Source organism: Anas acuta, chromosome 2, assembly GCF_963932015.1.
Source record: "Anas acuta chromosome 2, bAnaAcu1.1, whole genome shotgun sequence".
Taxonomy (NCBI): Eukaryota; Metazoa; Chordata; class Aves; order Anseriformes; family Anatidae; genus Anas; species Anas acuta.
In genome coordinates this window covers 32,831,567-32,846,153 of record NC_088980.1, presented here as the reverse complement: position 1 = coordinate 32,846,153, position 14,587 = coordinate 32,831,567, and the positions used below count along the sequence as shown (strand labels likewise).

The following is a 14,587-nucleotide window of genomic DNA, read 5'->3' as shown; positions in this document are numbered from 1 at the left end:
AGTCAGTAAATGGTGTAGTTTGTACCTCTGTGAGAGAAGATTTAAGAAAGGGAAAAGAAATTGCTGTCCCACAGCAGCTGGCAGAGCAAGGAGTGAGAGCCAGCCCTGCAGCCCCCAAGGTCAGTGCAGCAGGAGGGCAGGAGGTGCTCCAGGCACACAGCAGCAGTTCCCCTGCAGCCTGTGGAGAGGCCCCTGGTGGAGCAGGCTGTCCCCCTGCAGCCCATGGGTCCCACATGGAGCAGATCTCCACGCTGCAGCCTGTGGAGGAGCCCCCGGTGGAGCAGGTGGATGTGGCCTGGAGGAGGCTGCAGCCCATGGAGAGCCCCCGCAGGAGCAGGGGGTCTGGGGAGAGCTGCCACCCTTGGGGGACCCGTGCTGGAGCAGTTTGCTCCCAGGGGATAGACCCCATGGTACGGAGCCATGTGGGAGCAGTGCTTGAGAAGCCACTGCCTGTGGGCAGCCCCTGCACGCTCAGTTCTGGAAGGATGGCATCCTGTGGGAGGGACCCCACATGGAGCAGGGGCAAAGAGTGACTGTGAAGGAGTGGTGGAGAGGAAGCATCAGTGACTGAAGCATCAGGGACTGACTGCAGCCCCCATTACCCATTCCACTGCACCACTAGGGAGGAGAAAGTAGAAAAGGGTGGATAAGAAAGAAGATGTTTTTACTTTACTGCCCTGGCTTATTAGTAATAGGTAAGAAATTATATTAATCTCCCTATGCTGAGTCTGTTTTGCCCATGATGATAATTTGGAAGTGCTCTCCTTGTCCTTATGTCAACCCTTGAGCCCTTTTCCATCATATTTTTTCCCCTTTTACCTTTGAGTAGGGGGAGTGACATAGCAGTTGTGGTAGAGTTCAGCTGCCACAACCAGTAAAACCACCAGGATACTGACATGATTTTTGGCATAAAGACTTTTCTTTTTGATTTTTTTTTTTTTTTTTAAGTTATCTACAAACAGAACACATCTTTCTTTTTGCTTTCCAGATGTCACCAAAGTTAAGGGACCCCCAAAATTTAGTCCAGAGTTTCCTAATTGAAGTCTCACATGCGAGACCAATGCATAATTAACTTCACTTGCTATGAGGAGCCATAGTCAGAGAACTTGTCAAAAGTCACTTGAGTATCATAGCCAAGCATGTAGCCAAATTTTTGATGACAAGACAGCTAAATATTCTCAAATCAATACTAACTTAGTCATATTAGTAATGGATGGTAAATCCTTGCAAGTAAACAATAACAGCAGACATCATGGCTAAATGAGATCTGGAGGATTTAGCAGTACACATTCAACACATCATTGAGATTCATTTAGTCCTAGGAGCTGAGCAGAATTTTGTTGGAAAGCCGAGTAATTTATCTTTGCCTTGTAACAATCAGCTCTAGCTTGTTCATCCTGTCCTATGCTTAAGACAGGGTAAAAAAATATATTAAAAAAAATAATCAATCCTCTGCATGTAATTTTGTCTTTACATTGATTAGAGTGGGAACCCGGGTGCCCTGCTCAAACCTGTAACGTCAAAAGCTAGGTGAGATGAATGCCTTCTTTCCAGTTATTTTACACCAAGCAAGTTTGTAACTTGCTAATTTAGCAAGCACTTAGGAGAAAATAGGGATAATCATATATACTACTTACATATCAGTATTTTCTTCAATTTGCAGAACATTTTTCAAAGCTGCATTGCTATACTTACAATTAAAACATGGCCAATGTCATAATTTTCTTTCTCCTCAGCAGTGAGCTTGGTTCCATACCAAAATGCAAGAGCATAGGATCCAAATATAAGGAACTGTGAAACACCTAAAGATACGTTGGTGGTAATGGATTTTTTCACTCCAACGCTTCTAGCCAGCTCTAGGTTAGCATCGTATCTGAAAATGGATGAGGAAACAATTAATTTGACATGCCATTCAGATTGATATTTCCCATGCCTCTTTTTAGTTAACAGGACTTTCTGCCTTAAAAGCAATTGAAGTCTCACATACTGCAGAGAATATTTTTGACAAGGGGCTAGTAGGTATAAAATTCCTTTGCGTAAACCTGTTCTGACATTCCGACAACATCTAATCTTGTCATTCACAGGTTTAGATGATACCACTATAGAAAACATACTTTGAAAACAATTGGGTAGCATTACTTCATTATCATGACAAAAGACAAGATACCACTCTTGAGCAATTTGTTTGCATTAGTCCTGAGAGGAAGTCTTGAAAAACGTTTATCAACATTACCTATCAAAGGCAAGGTTTGGCCTTCCACATTTGAAAAAAACAAATGAACCCCCCCCCCCCCCCCAAAGAAGTGGGTACTGTGGTTGAAGGCAGGCAAAAGTATAAAAGCCAGGGCCTTCTGATGCCAGAACAGAAGATGGCTAAAAGTCCCTTGCAAAGATAAACATTGTGAAAGCACTGTGCAGTAAAAGATTGCTTTTCCTAACTCTAAAGTCATCATTCAAGAGTTATGTAGGAGTCACAATCCATAGATTAGAAAATGCTCTACTCAGTCCCTAGTGATCAGCCATATCTGATTCGTAAAAGATAAATCATTTGATACATGTGACTACGACATGCTGGATTAGGCCAACAGGTGTTATTTGCAAACCAAAGTAATAAAAAGCAGTGATATGATTTTACTTAAGACCATTATCCAGTGAAGCTTAAATATAAGTCATTGATCAAAGATAAAAACAGCAGTACATATGTTCTAGAAGTTAGTTAATCGATCACATGCTTTGCTGCATTTGACAACTAGGTAAAGATAATCCTCCCAATGCTTTCATTTCTAAATGAGAGTCCAGATCTTATTCATAAGAAAAATTTGGGTCTGTGATGCTGTCCTGGTTTTGGCTGACCCTCCAATAAAACAAACCAAAACAACTCCCAGAGCCAAACTCAAACTCACTTTAAATACAATTATTAATTCAAGAAGCTTACTTTGCTAATGCCTTCTGCTGTCCATTGAAAGCCACAACTGTCCTGATTGCAGTCAAAATTTCTTCTGCCACAGCTCCTGCTTTGGCATAAGCAGACAGCTCTTTAGCAGTAAGGGATGCCAAAAGCTGGAAAGTTGAAAAATGGGTGTTATTGCAGCATCCTGAAAGGATACGCACACTGTATTGGTGAATAAGAATGATCAGTGGTGAAGGTATAATCAGTGGTGAAAGTATAAGATGACATTTCAGGAAAGCTAGGGTCAACTCCTTTGGGCCCTGAATTTCTCCAAACTCTAGCTTCTCTCATTGCATCCTCATTACAGTGAACACCTGCATCAGCATCACATGGGCTCCATGACTTACCGCTTTTCTCCCACACTAAGGAGAGCCTATGATCTGCCCATACTGTCCCACACTGTTGTGTGTGTGGGATCAGGGAGGCATGTTGCAGCTGCTCTGCAGGGTGTCCCTTGGCATCCCTATGAAGAGGTTTGGGAACTCTGCTTCATAGGAAAGAAGCTAATGGACTGCAGAGATAGCTGTGTTCTCTAAATAATGGGGACAAGGAGCGTTTTTACATAATGGCTCTCAGAGCATAGAAGTATCACCTACTGAGGTGGTTCAGAAGCTAGAGCAACAGTAAACTTTAAGTATATATATGCTAGTTGTACTACAACTTCTTCTTAAATGCTTTAAGAGGAAAAAAATAAGTAAGCACTCAGAAATACAAGCAGTACCCATTAATGTGGCCACAGTGGATCACAAGGGGAAAAAAACAAACACATTTCCTTGCCTGAAAGTGAAACCTGTCCAACTATTTCATTAATTTGTTTCAGTCCTGTCTGTGGTAGCTGTATATACACCCTAGTGTCAACTGTAAGTAGCATGAAATTTAGTAAAAACCATTTGCAAGAAATGTAGTGTCCTGTACATATGGATGGAAAGAGCTTGAAAGGCACTTCTTTTAACAGGGAAGAGATCATGAGCATTTGCCTGGGCTGCCCCAGGCAGTGTTCTGCACAAGGAAAATGCTATGTGAGGAAGATGCTGGTGCCAATTATCCTCTTGCCACATGGCATGAGAACAGAGTAGAGAAATGAGAGGAATATGACATGCAAGTACATGCTTGGGAACTCAGAAAAACTACAGAGAAAGCAGAAATCATGAAGGAAGTATGGGACAAACCTCCCAACTTAGAAACCACACTAGGTTTCTCCCATTCTCCCCCCCCCCCCTTTCCTGTGCATGAGAAAAAATGTAATGTTTTTCTGGTTTGCTCTGTTTGTTAATCCCCAAACACTTACAGTTGACCAAACTGCTGCTGATGCAGCTAGCAGAGGGCTGACTGACAAAATCACCAGTGTCAGCTTCCAGCCATGGATGAATCCTATAATAATCCCTGCCAGAAATGTGGCAAAAAACTGTACAAATATACAGATTTTGTCTCCGATGCCTTCATGGATGGTGTTGATGTCACTTTAAATAACAATAATAAAAAGAAAGATTTGTTAGCTTTGAATGGCTTTCATTCTACCTCCCCCCATTTCATACTATGTGGCCTAATGTCAGAAGTTTTGCCATTTCCTAACTGGCATAGCAAAAATTCTAACCACAGCTACTGTGCAGTACCACTGGTCTCTTGCATGGCCAAAGCACTGCAGACACTTTTTTTCTAGTTTGACGTACTTTCCATCATTCTCTGGTGTTTCTATACACCGTTACTAGGTCACAAATGATCTAGTTTCCTTATCCAGTATCTAAATGGAGAAGTAAAAGTAAACAGATAAATGGCCTCCTCACCTCCTGTGACCCTACCCAAAGGATTTTCCTTTGCGTTCTTCAGTGTATTATGTTCCTAATTTTGGTTACAGCCTCAAATCAGGTGTTATTTTCACTCTATTAGGAAAACATTATTTGGAAGAAACTTTGTTTTTCCATACTCATTTTTCTTCCACATTTTCTCTTCCCAGCAAGTACAGATAAGATCTGAGAGGGATTTTATTTAAGCATCTCTTGCACTTTTCAGGACATAGCTCTTTCCAAAACCACCTCAAAACCCAGAAAAGTCTGTGCTCATGCATATAGTCCTCATCCCTAAATTTATTGAGATATCTGGAAGAGGACCAAAGACCAAAGACTAACTGACATTGGACTGAGTCCAGTCTGAGATCTGGCTAGATGTAAGCACAAGCTCATTTCCATTCAAGTGTCAGTGTTTGTAAACTAGCTGGAGAAAGCAGAGCTGTTTATCTACTGCTGTCTGCCATGTACTTCACATATGTTACAAAGGTGGTGCCAGATAAGTAGAATACTGCATTTCACAGCATAACCCCTTCAAGTATATGTATCACAGAAACTGCACAAAGCAAGTGGAAAAACAGTAACAAATTTCTACCTCTGTGCAGTATTGCTTTTTTTGTTGCTTTGTTTTGTTTTTTTTTCCTCTTCTTTTTCATAAAAAAAAGTAAAAGCTGTCTATAGGTTATCCCATAGATGTTTAAAAGAAAACTGCCATTTATCATCATGCTTAGAAGGTCAAAAAAAAAAACAACAAAACAGATCTCTCACTCTGTCAGTCTGGTGTTCAGTGTTCCTATCTGGGTACTATCAAACCAAGCCATTTCTTGATGGAGCACTGCAAAAAAGAACTTTTGACGAATCCTTGCTGACTGCCTTGTAGCAGCAACCAAAAACGTCCATACTTGGATCATGCTCAGGATCAACACAGCAAAACCAATTCCCACATAGTAGTAAGCAAACCTGCAATAAGGAGACAAAAGGCCATATAACCACAAGGTATTTTGTGGGAGAAATACACAGATAAGCTACAATTGGTCTTTATTTATCCCACCACACTAAACATGGAAGTCTGGGATATTATTGTGAAGCCTTTCTGAGGAGGTAGAAGTTTGGTTTCTGCTCGAAGGGATAACACAATAAAAGAAAATCCCCCACTACTCTGTTAACAGAATAACTACAAAGATTCTTACTTTGTCATTTCAGCTTCTATATCTATACCTGGAATTGATGGACAGATGGAGCTATTTACTGAAGTATCTGTAGGGAAAAACAAATATTTAAGAAAGTATCTTCTATGTATGATAAATCATGACGATACAGGGTCATCACTTTTGGAATTATTTGTATTTTGGCAATAGGGTCAGACATGTGGCAGATACATATACATTTATTTCTTCTGAAATTCTAATAACAGTAGATACCCGATAAGTCATGATACAAAAGGTGGTTCATTCTCCTTACTATACTACCCAAAATAGGGAGCATAACCAACACACTGCCTTTGTCCAGTTCAAGCCATTAAACTTTAATATGAATGGGCAATTTGCAGCAAGATGAATTTCACTCTTGTTCTGATAGGTAACACGTACATTGTCTAGAGAACAATCTTAGATCCTGTAGCAAAACATAACTGGTACAGAGCAAAGTCTGTTTTTAACTTTACCTTTTGATGCATTTGAATTCACACCACTTAGTACAAAGCTGTTTGTCATATCTCCAAAGACAATGATCATAAGTGGTAATCCAGTACCATTTGCAGCAGCTGCGATCAAGCCAACTACCATCAAAAGTATATCCAACCAATCAGCATAACGAAACTACGTGAACATTAAAGAAAGAGTAGAAGTTATGCCTGGCAGTTCATACTACGTACAATACAACAGACTTACAGAATACACATTTCTTAGAATCATAGAATGGTTTGTATTCTAAAAAGCAATGATACTACAGCTGAAGGCAGAGGAGAATGAGAAGAATTTTGTAGTAGGTTCCACACATCTTTAAATCACTTATTCAATAAGGTTGCTGAGGGAATGTTGGCAAGACATATGGTTACTCCCCAGCTCAGCAGAAAGTTAGAAAAAATAAAAATGTATATCTTACATTTTCTAAGTGATGGACTTCTCTGCACAATATATTACATTTAGCATTCCAGTAAGTTTCATATTTACCAAGATAATGCCTTTGAAATGTAAACAAGAGTGAGTTATTGATCAGCACCTGGCTTGTATCTAATGGGAGAGAATGTTTGCAGCAGTGATTGTATCTTAAGACTTGCCTATCCTTCAGTGTTTCTTTGGTTTAAAACAGGATGCAAATTTAAATCGCAATAGCTGTTCTTGGATGTGATTCATCTGAAACAAGCCCATTTTATTGTTGACTGCCCTAGAGTAAATGGACATGGAATAAACTGGAGAAGAATAAAAGTTCTCTTATTCTGGAACAAGCAAGTTCACACGTAGGGTTAATAGCTATTGTATAGAAAATGGAAGCAAAAATGCACCCCTGGTTCTTTCAGACAGCAACTCCCTCAGATATCAAACACAGGATAAATCCTTCACTAAATATCACCAAGGGAAGGACCTACACAGTATGTGTAGCCCACATCAGGCTAAGCATGGGTGAAACTCATTCTTCAAAAGCACTAACATTGAATTGCTTTAAGTGCTACCAATACACTAAGATGGCAACCTGACATAACAGGTCAAATTTTAAAAGAGAGCTGTCATCAACATCAGCATTTCATAGGTCTCAGAATACTTCTCCTTTTTTGATTTGATAGGCAAACAATTTGCAATGACAAATAAAGAAAAGGAAATCTAAGATAGACCATCAACCTGGACACTAACCAGTTCAAAAACGCCAACCACCTTTTTCTCTGGCTTATTTTCCTTCCTAGAAAATACAAGATACAATTAAGATAAGCTTTTTCTAGGAAAGCCATATTAAAAATAAATCCATACACCCAACACACACATGGCCAATACGTTCAGTTCAAAGAATGCCTACATTTTTTTCTTGGTCTTTAACTGGTCACTTTGTTCAAGATCTTCATCATGTTGGAAAGAAGGGTTGTCATATCCCTTACTTGCTGATTCTGTGGAAGAAGCAGCAGACTTTGTTAACATAACATTCCGTATTTTCTTCCAGTTTCCTGCAACTTTCATTGCTTATTCTTTTGCTTTTCAAGCTTAAAGATTATTTCTTTCCCTCATGTTCCTGAAATAGCCCAATGATATTTTTTGAAACTTCCTTTCTCTTCAGTTCATCTCCTCCTCTTCAGAAGAAGCTGCCAGCTCCATTTCTGAGTTGAATACAATTAAAAATATACCTACAGAGAAAAGTTACCAAGGACTAAAAGCAAGACTCGAGCGGTGATTCTGCAAACACCTACTACTTCCTTTGAAAAAAAGGGAAGTTCTAATGATAAAAATTGAGTTGCTTATCAGTTAAAATTGATGTATTTAACACTAAAGGCATGCTAATTCACTGAAGAATCATGCCTTTTCCTGTAATAACCCTCATTATATTTTCTTTGTATTACAGTAATTGCCACACACCCAGCTTCTTTTGTACTAAGGACTTTAGAAGTCTATACAAAAGAGGAATCCTACCCTTGAAAGTTCATAAATCTAAAAACACAGGATGTAATAAATGGATAAAGAAATTGATGAACAACCACAGTAGGGAGCCAGCTGTCAATTACACCTGGAGAAGAGGGTTCAAATCAGGTGTCTCCCATCTGTACTAAGCTGAGTAAGTATAATTCGCTGTATACAGTTTTTCATGTACTCTCATCCGTCAGTCCAAAAAGAACAACTTAGAGAAACATTCAAAGGCAGTAATATGCTTCTACCTTAATGAATTTATCCTAGAAGCATTTTCCTGCCCAGCCTAGGACCCACCTAAATAGTTTTACCCATCTGAATGAAGTTCGTTGAACTTGGTGGAATGACTCATGCATAAATGTTTTCTAGGTGGTGGCTTTAATTCACTAGAAACTCACTAGAAACTTAAGGAGCTGGAATCACTAAGGAGAAAATCAGAGGTGCCCAGCAAGTCACTACAGAATACAAAGATTCAGATATTGCTAACACGTTATCTCCTCTAAAACCACTATGACAGTCAGGAAGGATTTATAATAGACTTTCAGATTTGGAGCTGTGGAATATTCTCCTTAAATGCACGTGCTGTTTTCATGTATGTAGCTTACCAGCATCAGAGAGGTCCTTTTCTGTTGGATTTACAAAATGGTCCTTCATTTTTGTTCTTCGTTGTATGCTTCTGAGGTGAAGATAAAAGTCACATTAAGCAAGATCTGCATATGCAACAAAACCTTTGGAAATAGTAGATATTTAAGGAGTTTAAATTATATTTACTTTTTTTTTTTTTTTTACATGAATCATATTTGGTCCCAACATTGTTCTATTAACATCAACAAAAAAAAAAGATATAACATCACAATAAAAAGACTACTTTTAAGGAGATATTATAAACAGTACAAACTGGAACAGTGGCACTTATTTCAGTAGCTTATTTTAGTAGTCGTTGGTCTTTTTAGTAGTCTATGGCAAAGCCCTAGATCATTCATATTCAGATTATTGTGGATGATCTATTTTAGACTAGATGATTTCCTTCACTAGTTTGAGCAAAACTTCCTTAACAGTTGTAACAAGATCATGATTATAATGGTAAAGACTACAGATACACATATGTATTATGCCATGCACCAGCTAAGCAAAATTTAGAGGTAGTGACTGATGCTCAGCGTTCGCAAGCTTTTCTTCTTGATGCTTCACATATAGCAGCTTAAAAAAACACAAGCAGAAACACATATGAATTTGATGCAGGTTAAAACAATAACGAAAGAAAACACAGAATCAACCTGACATTAACACTTGATGTTAAAGCTTGTATATTTACATATAAGCATCCTTTCTGATAGATTTCTGGCTGTTGCTGTCCTCATATTACCTCGGCTTACCTTTACACCCAGTGCTGTGCCCACACGCGGGGGTGTCCGTGGGGATCAGCCCCACTCTTGCCCCTCACTGGAGGCGAGGCTGTGCCTGCCGCCACCCAGAGCCTACAGGGCAGGCTGCCCGCTGCCCGCCGTGCGCTTTATAGCGCCGGGCACCGCCCGCCCTCCGGCGGCTCGGGTTTCAGGTGAAGGTCGGTGCCGCAGCCCGGCGGGAGGCTGCCTCGGCGAGGGGCCCGCAGGCACGTCTCGGTTGGCTGATGGCACACGCACCGGCTCCTGTCTTCAGAGCCAGGTCGGGTGCTCCGGCCCTGCAAGACCCACAGAGCGAGCCGCTTGGCCATGCTGTCAGAATGGACCTTTCCGACTCGGTTCTCACCATTAATAAAGGTGGAAGGATTTTAGTTGGGAAAAGTATCACAGTGACCGCTTCTGCTCCCTCCTGTCATCTTGTTCTGGCAGGCAGAGGTTGCAGGGGGATGAAGTAGAGTCACTTGTCCATGGGGATGGGAAACATGAAAACCTGAGCATCACGTTTTGCTCATGTAATTCTTGCTCCTTCCCCACAATTTGTGTGCAGTTTCATTTTGACAAAAGTCAGACTGTTTCTTGCTTTGGGTTAATTCAGAAGTTGCTCCCTCAAACTCTTCTTTGGGAAACAAACAAACAAACAGGTACACAAACTGAACTTTCTGCACAGCCCTAAAAACAGGGATTCTTAATCACTTTCACATACTGAAATATCTATCATTTGCTTCCAGTAACGTCTTCAGAATTTATGAAAAACAAACTGTAGTTGTTTTCCCATCCACTCAAATACCACTGTCCCAAAGCTGAGTCCCAGTCAATTAAGATAGTCAGTCAGATAGCTGAATTTGTTCTTGAGTAACATTTTCAGAACTAAAACAAAATTAAGCTTCTCTTTTCAGCTGGCCCCATGGGATTCACTTTACATTTTACATATTTGTTGTGGTGCCCTGAAAGAACCTCAGAAGCAAAGGCATTTTGCTTGCTGAGACTTCATTGCCTTGCTGCTCACTGGGACTGTCTATGTTCACTTTAGAAAACTTAGAAACTTGTGTCAGGCTTATTATTATTATTTTAAATATATATATATATATTTACCTTTCTTATCTCATTAGCATTACCCAAGTCTTATATTCCAGACTCAAGTTAAGCCCACATAACCCACATCAGCAACTGCATTTTCTGTTCCAGAAAGCTTACAGAAAGCTTTAACTTCTGCAGCCATGAAGAATCTTCATTTAAGGACTTTGACAGAAGGGCGAGTGGCAAGCTGAAATACCTTGCTGACCCAGCCCCAAGGTTCACAGCTGCATGCAGAACTTTCATCACTAAAGACAACTTTTTAAAAATCATTTTTATTATTTATTTATCTCACGATGAGCAAGAAGTTAGAGGTGACCCACAAGGATCATCAAATCCAACTCCTGGCTCCACGCAACCAAAAAATTGGACCATGTGTCTGATAGCATTGTCCAAACACTTCTTGAACTCCTTCAGGCTCTGTGATGTGACCACTGCACTGGGGAGCCTGTCCCAGTGCCTGACCACCCTCTGGGTGCAGAACCTTTACCTAACCCCTAGCCTGACCCTCCCCTGTCCCAGCTCCATGTGGTTCCCTCGGGTCCTATCGCTGTCCCCAGAGAGCAGAGCTCAGCGCCTGCCCTTCTGCTCCCCTCATGAGGGAGTTGCAGGCTGCCATGAAGCCTCCCCTCAGCCTGCTCTGCTCTGGGATGAACAAACCAAGGGACCCTAGCTATTGCTCATATGTCTTGCCCTCCACACTCTTCACCATCTTCATTTGGACACTATTCTACCTCCTTTGGACACTAATTTGTGTCCTTAAATTGTGGCACCCAAAACTGCACACAGTACTTGAGGTGAGGCTGCACCAGCACAGAGTAGGGTTCACTTTTCAAAGCCTTGTTATCAGTCATTCACACACAGTAGCACTGAAGCGTCAACTAGCATTCAGATCCATTGCTTTATGCACTGCATGCCTGGTAGAAGAAAGTCTCAGATCTCCCCAGCTTAGAAAATACAGACTCAAAAGGGTGTGAAAATAATGAGGGCAAACATCTCATAGTACAATGAAGAGAATCACAGGGTGTTGCAAGGAAAGTTATTTCCTCCTTTGACCTCCCCACTCCCTTTATAGTTCTTCCTTCAGGAGTGATATTAAACCCCAAAGGGAGTTAGACATAGACCCCAAACACAAACAAAAGAAAGAAAGAAAGAAAGAAAGAAAGAAAGAAAGAAAGAAAGAAAGAAAGAAAGAAAGAAAGAAAGAAAGAAAGAAAGAAAGAAAGAAAGAAAGAAAGAAGCAAACAAACAAACAAAACCCTTACCAACCACAACAATCAACCAACCAGATAAGGAGTAGCCTCTTAGCAAGAACCTTCATCCAGTCTACTGAGCAACATGGACTCCTTCCTCACTGAAGTATAAAAACAGTAAAATACTCTTTGTTTCAATCAAAAATAAGTCAGCATAATTTGCCTTTTTTTTTTTTTTTTTCCAGAAGCAGAAGTTCCGCACTAAAATCTGCAGATGTCAAGGATAAAATAGTCCAGTTTATAGAGAATGGCAAGGAAGTAATGCAAGAGCTGGCAGTTTGTAGTAATGCCTCTGTAACTTTTTTGGGGACTGGTACAATAAAATATCATATGTGATTTGGAGGTGAAATACTGTTTTCTGTTTTATCCAAAAATATTTTTTTAACTTCAGAAAACACCTGCTACATCTGAAAAACTCCCTTCTAATCAAAACAGAGTGTATGATTCTATGCATTTGGTTGATATGTCCAGAACAGCTAGTAACAGGAATTGAAGGAATAAACACAATCAAGTAGCATTAATTAATACCTTCCATAACTGAATTAACTAGAAGAGATACCTACTCTGAAGATCTATTAATCAGAATCACAGCATAATTAAAAACAAATAGAAAAACAAAACAACACCAAAAATTGCCCCAAAGCACAGGCTGGAAACAAGAATTAATGTCTTTAGCAAAACAGTAGTACTAATGAGAATGCAATGCATGGTATGTGAAAGCAGAAGACACCCAATTTTACTGGAACACCTCCTCAAAATAATAATCAAACAGAAAGAAGGTGTATTGCATTTTACAAGCATTGTAACAACTTATTGCTTTTCAACTTTTGCAACAGCCCAGAAGAACATCAGTAAGACACCCCCTCTGCACCCATGAGCTGCATATGGTCAGTCATGGGTGGTATTTGATTCATTACCTTAATTGTAGCTGATCTCTTACCCCTCCTATGTAGCTGGGTCATAATTAGCAGGATGGAGCTATAAAAGGCTTTATCTTTCCTTACTGCTATTTGGAATAGTTGTTTTGTGATTCTTGCATCTTTGTTATGCCTGTGATTCAGCCAGAAAAGACTTGCCATAGTCAATTAAAATATATATTTATATTTTATATATTTATATACATATATATATGATATAATATTATATAAATATATACACACATATATATGAGATATAATATTATATAAATATATACATATTTATATAATGTATATAGATATTAAATATATTTATATACATTTTTATATATAAAAATAAATCTGTTTTCATTCTTATTTCTCAGAAATATGACTAAAATGGAATGCATGATGATGCAGGTACTTTAGGCTTTATGGATTAGTCACAATCAACTCCCACATTTCTACAGCAGTACAGAGGAACTCTAATTGTTCTCATGTTCAACAGTAATATTATTAATAACCAGTAGTAATAGTTGTAATCATGTCACAGTACTTGCAGCCTCACTCTGGAACAAGATCATATTTTGGTGAGCATATAAAGAATAGCTCATTATTCCTAAACTTTTCTCTGAATTCACTGGGTAATACATTATTTATTTTGGCTGTTAGGGTTATGAATATGGAACGTAAGAGTATATCCTACATAGTTAACTTTTGTCAATGTATGTGAAAATTAACATAAAGAATCTGTGTAATCTTAATTTAAGTCTTCAGAGGGAAGGTATCATTTTCTGTGTCACCATCTGACGGATCGAGGTTGTTCTGTACAAACCTGCAGTACCAAATACCCACAGAAATGAAAAGGACTCTGTTGTGGAGCATTTCTGGGCTTCTGTGTCTTTTAGAGGATGCCCTTTTTTCCCCCATTCTCTGTTACTGTGGTCCATACTAAACCTAGCTGGGGTAGTACAAAACAGAAAGCCCACCGTTTAATACCAGCTTGGGCAAAGAGTTGGGGTAAAGTCTGTTGACTAAGATAAACTTTAAGCTTAGTAAAGTTAAACTAGTTAAGCTTAAGCTGGTTTAAGCTAGTTAACTATGGTTATAAATACAAAAGGAAAGCCTCACCTCTTGACAGCACTTTGATTACTTCATTATTTTTCTGTTGCCATGAAATGTTCTATAATGACTGAATGTATGAGGTAGTCCTGTAGCTGCATTGCTACCAAGTTGCTCCTAAATATTAAATCAAAAGGTTTGGGGATATTTATCACATTTGAAAACTGAAAGTTAAGAAGTTTTCTTTATACGGAGCAGCTGATTAAAATGCTACAATTGTCCAAACCAAAACCAAGCCTTACATATACTCTTACGGTATTTGCAACTGCAAAGCTCTCAGGTTTGATGCAATGAATGGAGGGACATAGAAAGTCTAAGTACAGGTGAGTGTTGGAGAAAGAAAAAATCAGGTAGAGTAGAGGTAGGAAATAGGTCACAACACTTCCTGAATGTTCTGAAAAAGACTGAGCTATGTTGTCCAAAAGTCATAATGCCGTGACAAAGGAAAACAATCATTTGTGGTGTTTCTGGAACTGGGGAGTGGGAACATATCTGAT

General features: G+C 39.4%; 1 protein-coding gene across 5 annotated transcripts in view; it reads right to left on the bottom strand.

Moving 5' to 3' along the window:
* ABCB5 (ATP binding cassette subfamily B member 5) overlaps positions 1-9,872 on the bottom strand; it is a 34,575-nt gene extending 24,703 nt beyond the window's left edge. For 2 of the 5 annotated variants that reach the window (XM_068674153.1, XM_068674155.1), the window contains exons 1-10: positions 9,719-9,872; positions 8,948-9,018; positions 7,744-7,831; positions 7,584-7,629; positions 6,398-6,551; positions 5,925-5,991; positions 5,503-5,694; positions 4,239-4,410; positions 2,936-3,060; positions 1,696-1,873 (exon numbers count right to left, since the gene is read on the bottom strand). In XM_068674153.1, coding sequence (XP_068530254.1) covers positions 1,696-1,873; positions 2,936-3,060; positions 4,239-4,410; positions 5,503-5,694; positions 5,925-5,991; positions 6,398-6,551; positions 7,584-7,629; positions 7,744-7,831; positions 8,948-8,996 — 1,071 coding nt within the window. In that variant the 5' untranslated portion in view covers positions 8,997-9,018; positions 9,719-9,872. Of the gene's footprint in view, positions 1-1,695; positions 1,874-2,935; positions 3,061-4,238; positions 4,411-5,502; positions 5,695-5,924; positions 5,992-6,397; positions 6,552-7,583; positions 7,630-7,743; positions 7,832-8,947; positions 9,019-9,708 lie in introns of those variants that run through there. The other 3 variants (XM_068674154.1, XM_068674156.1, XM_068674157.1) reach the window with 3 other exon arrangements.
* Positions 9,873-14,587: the final 4,715 nt, after the last annotated feature.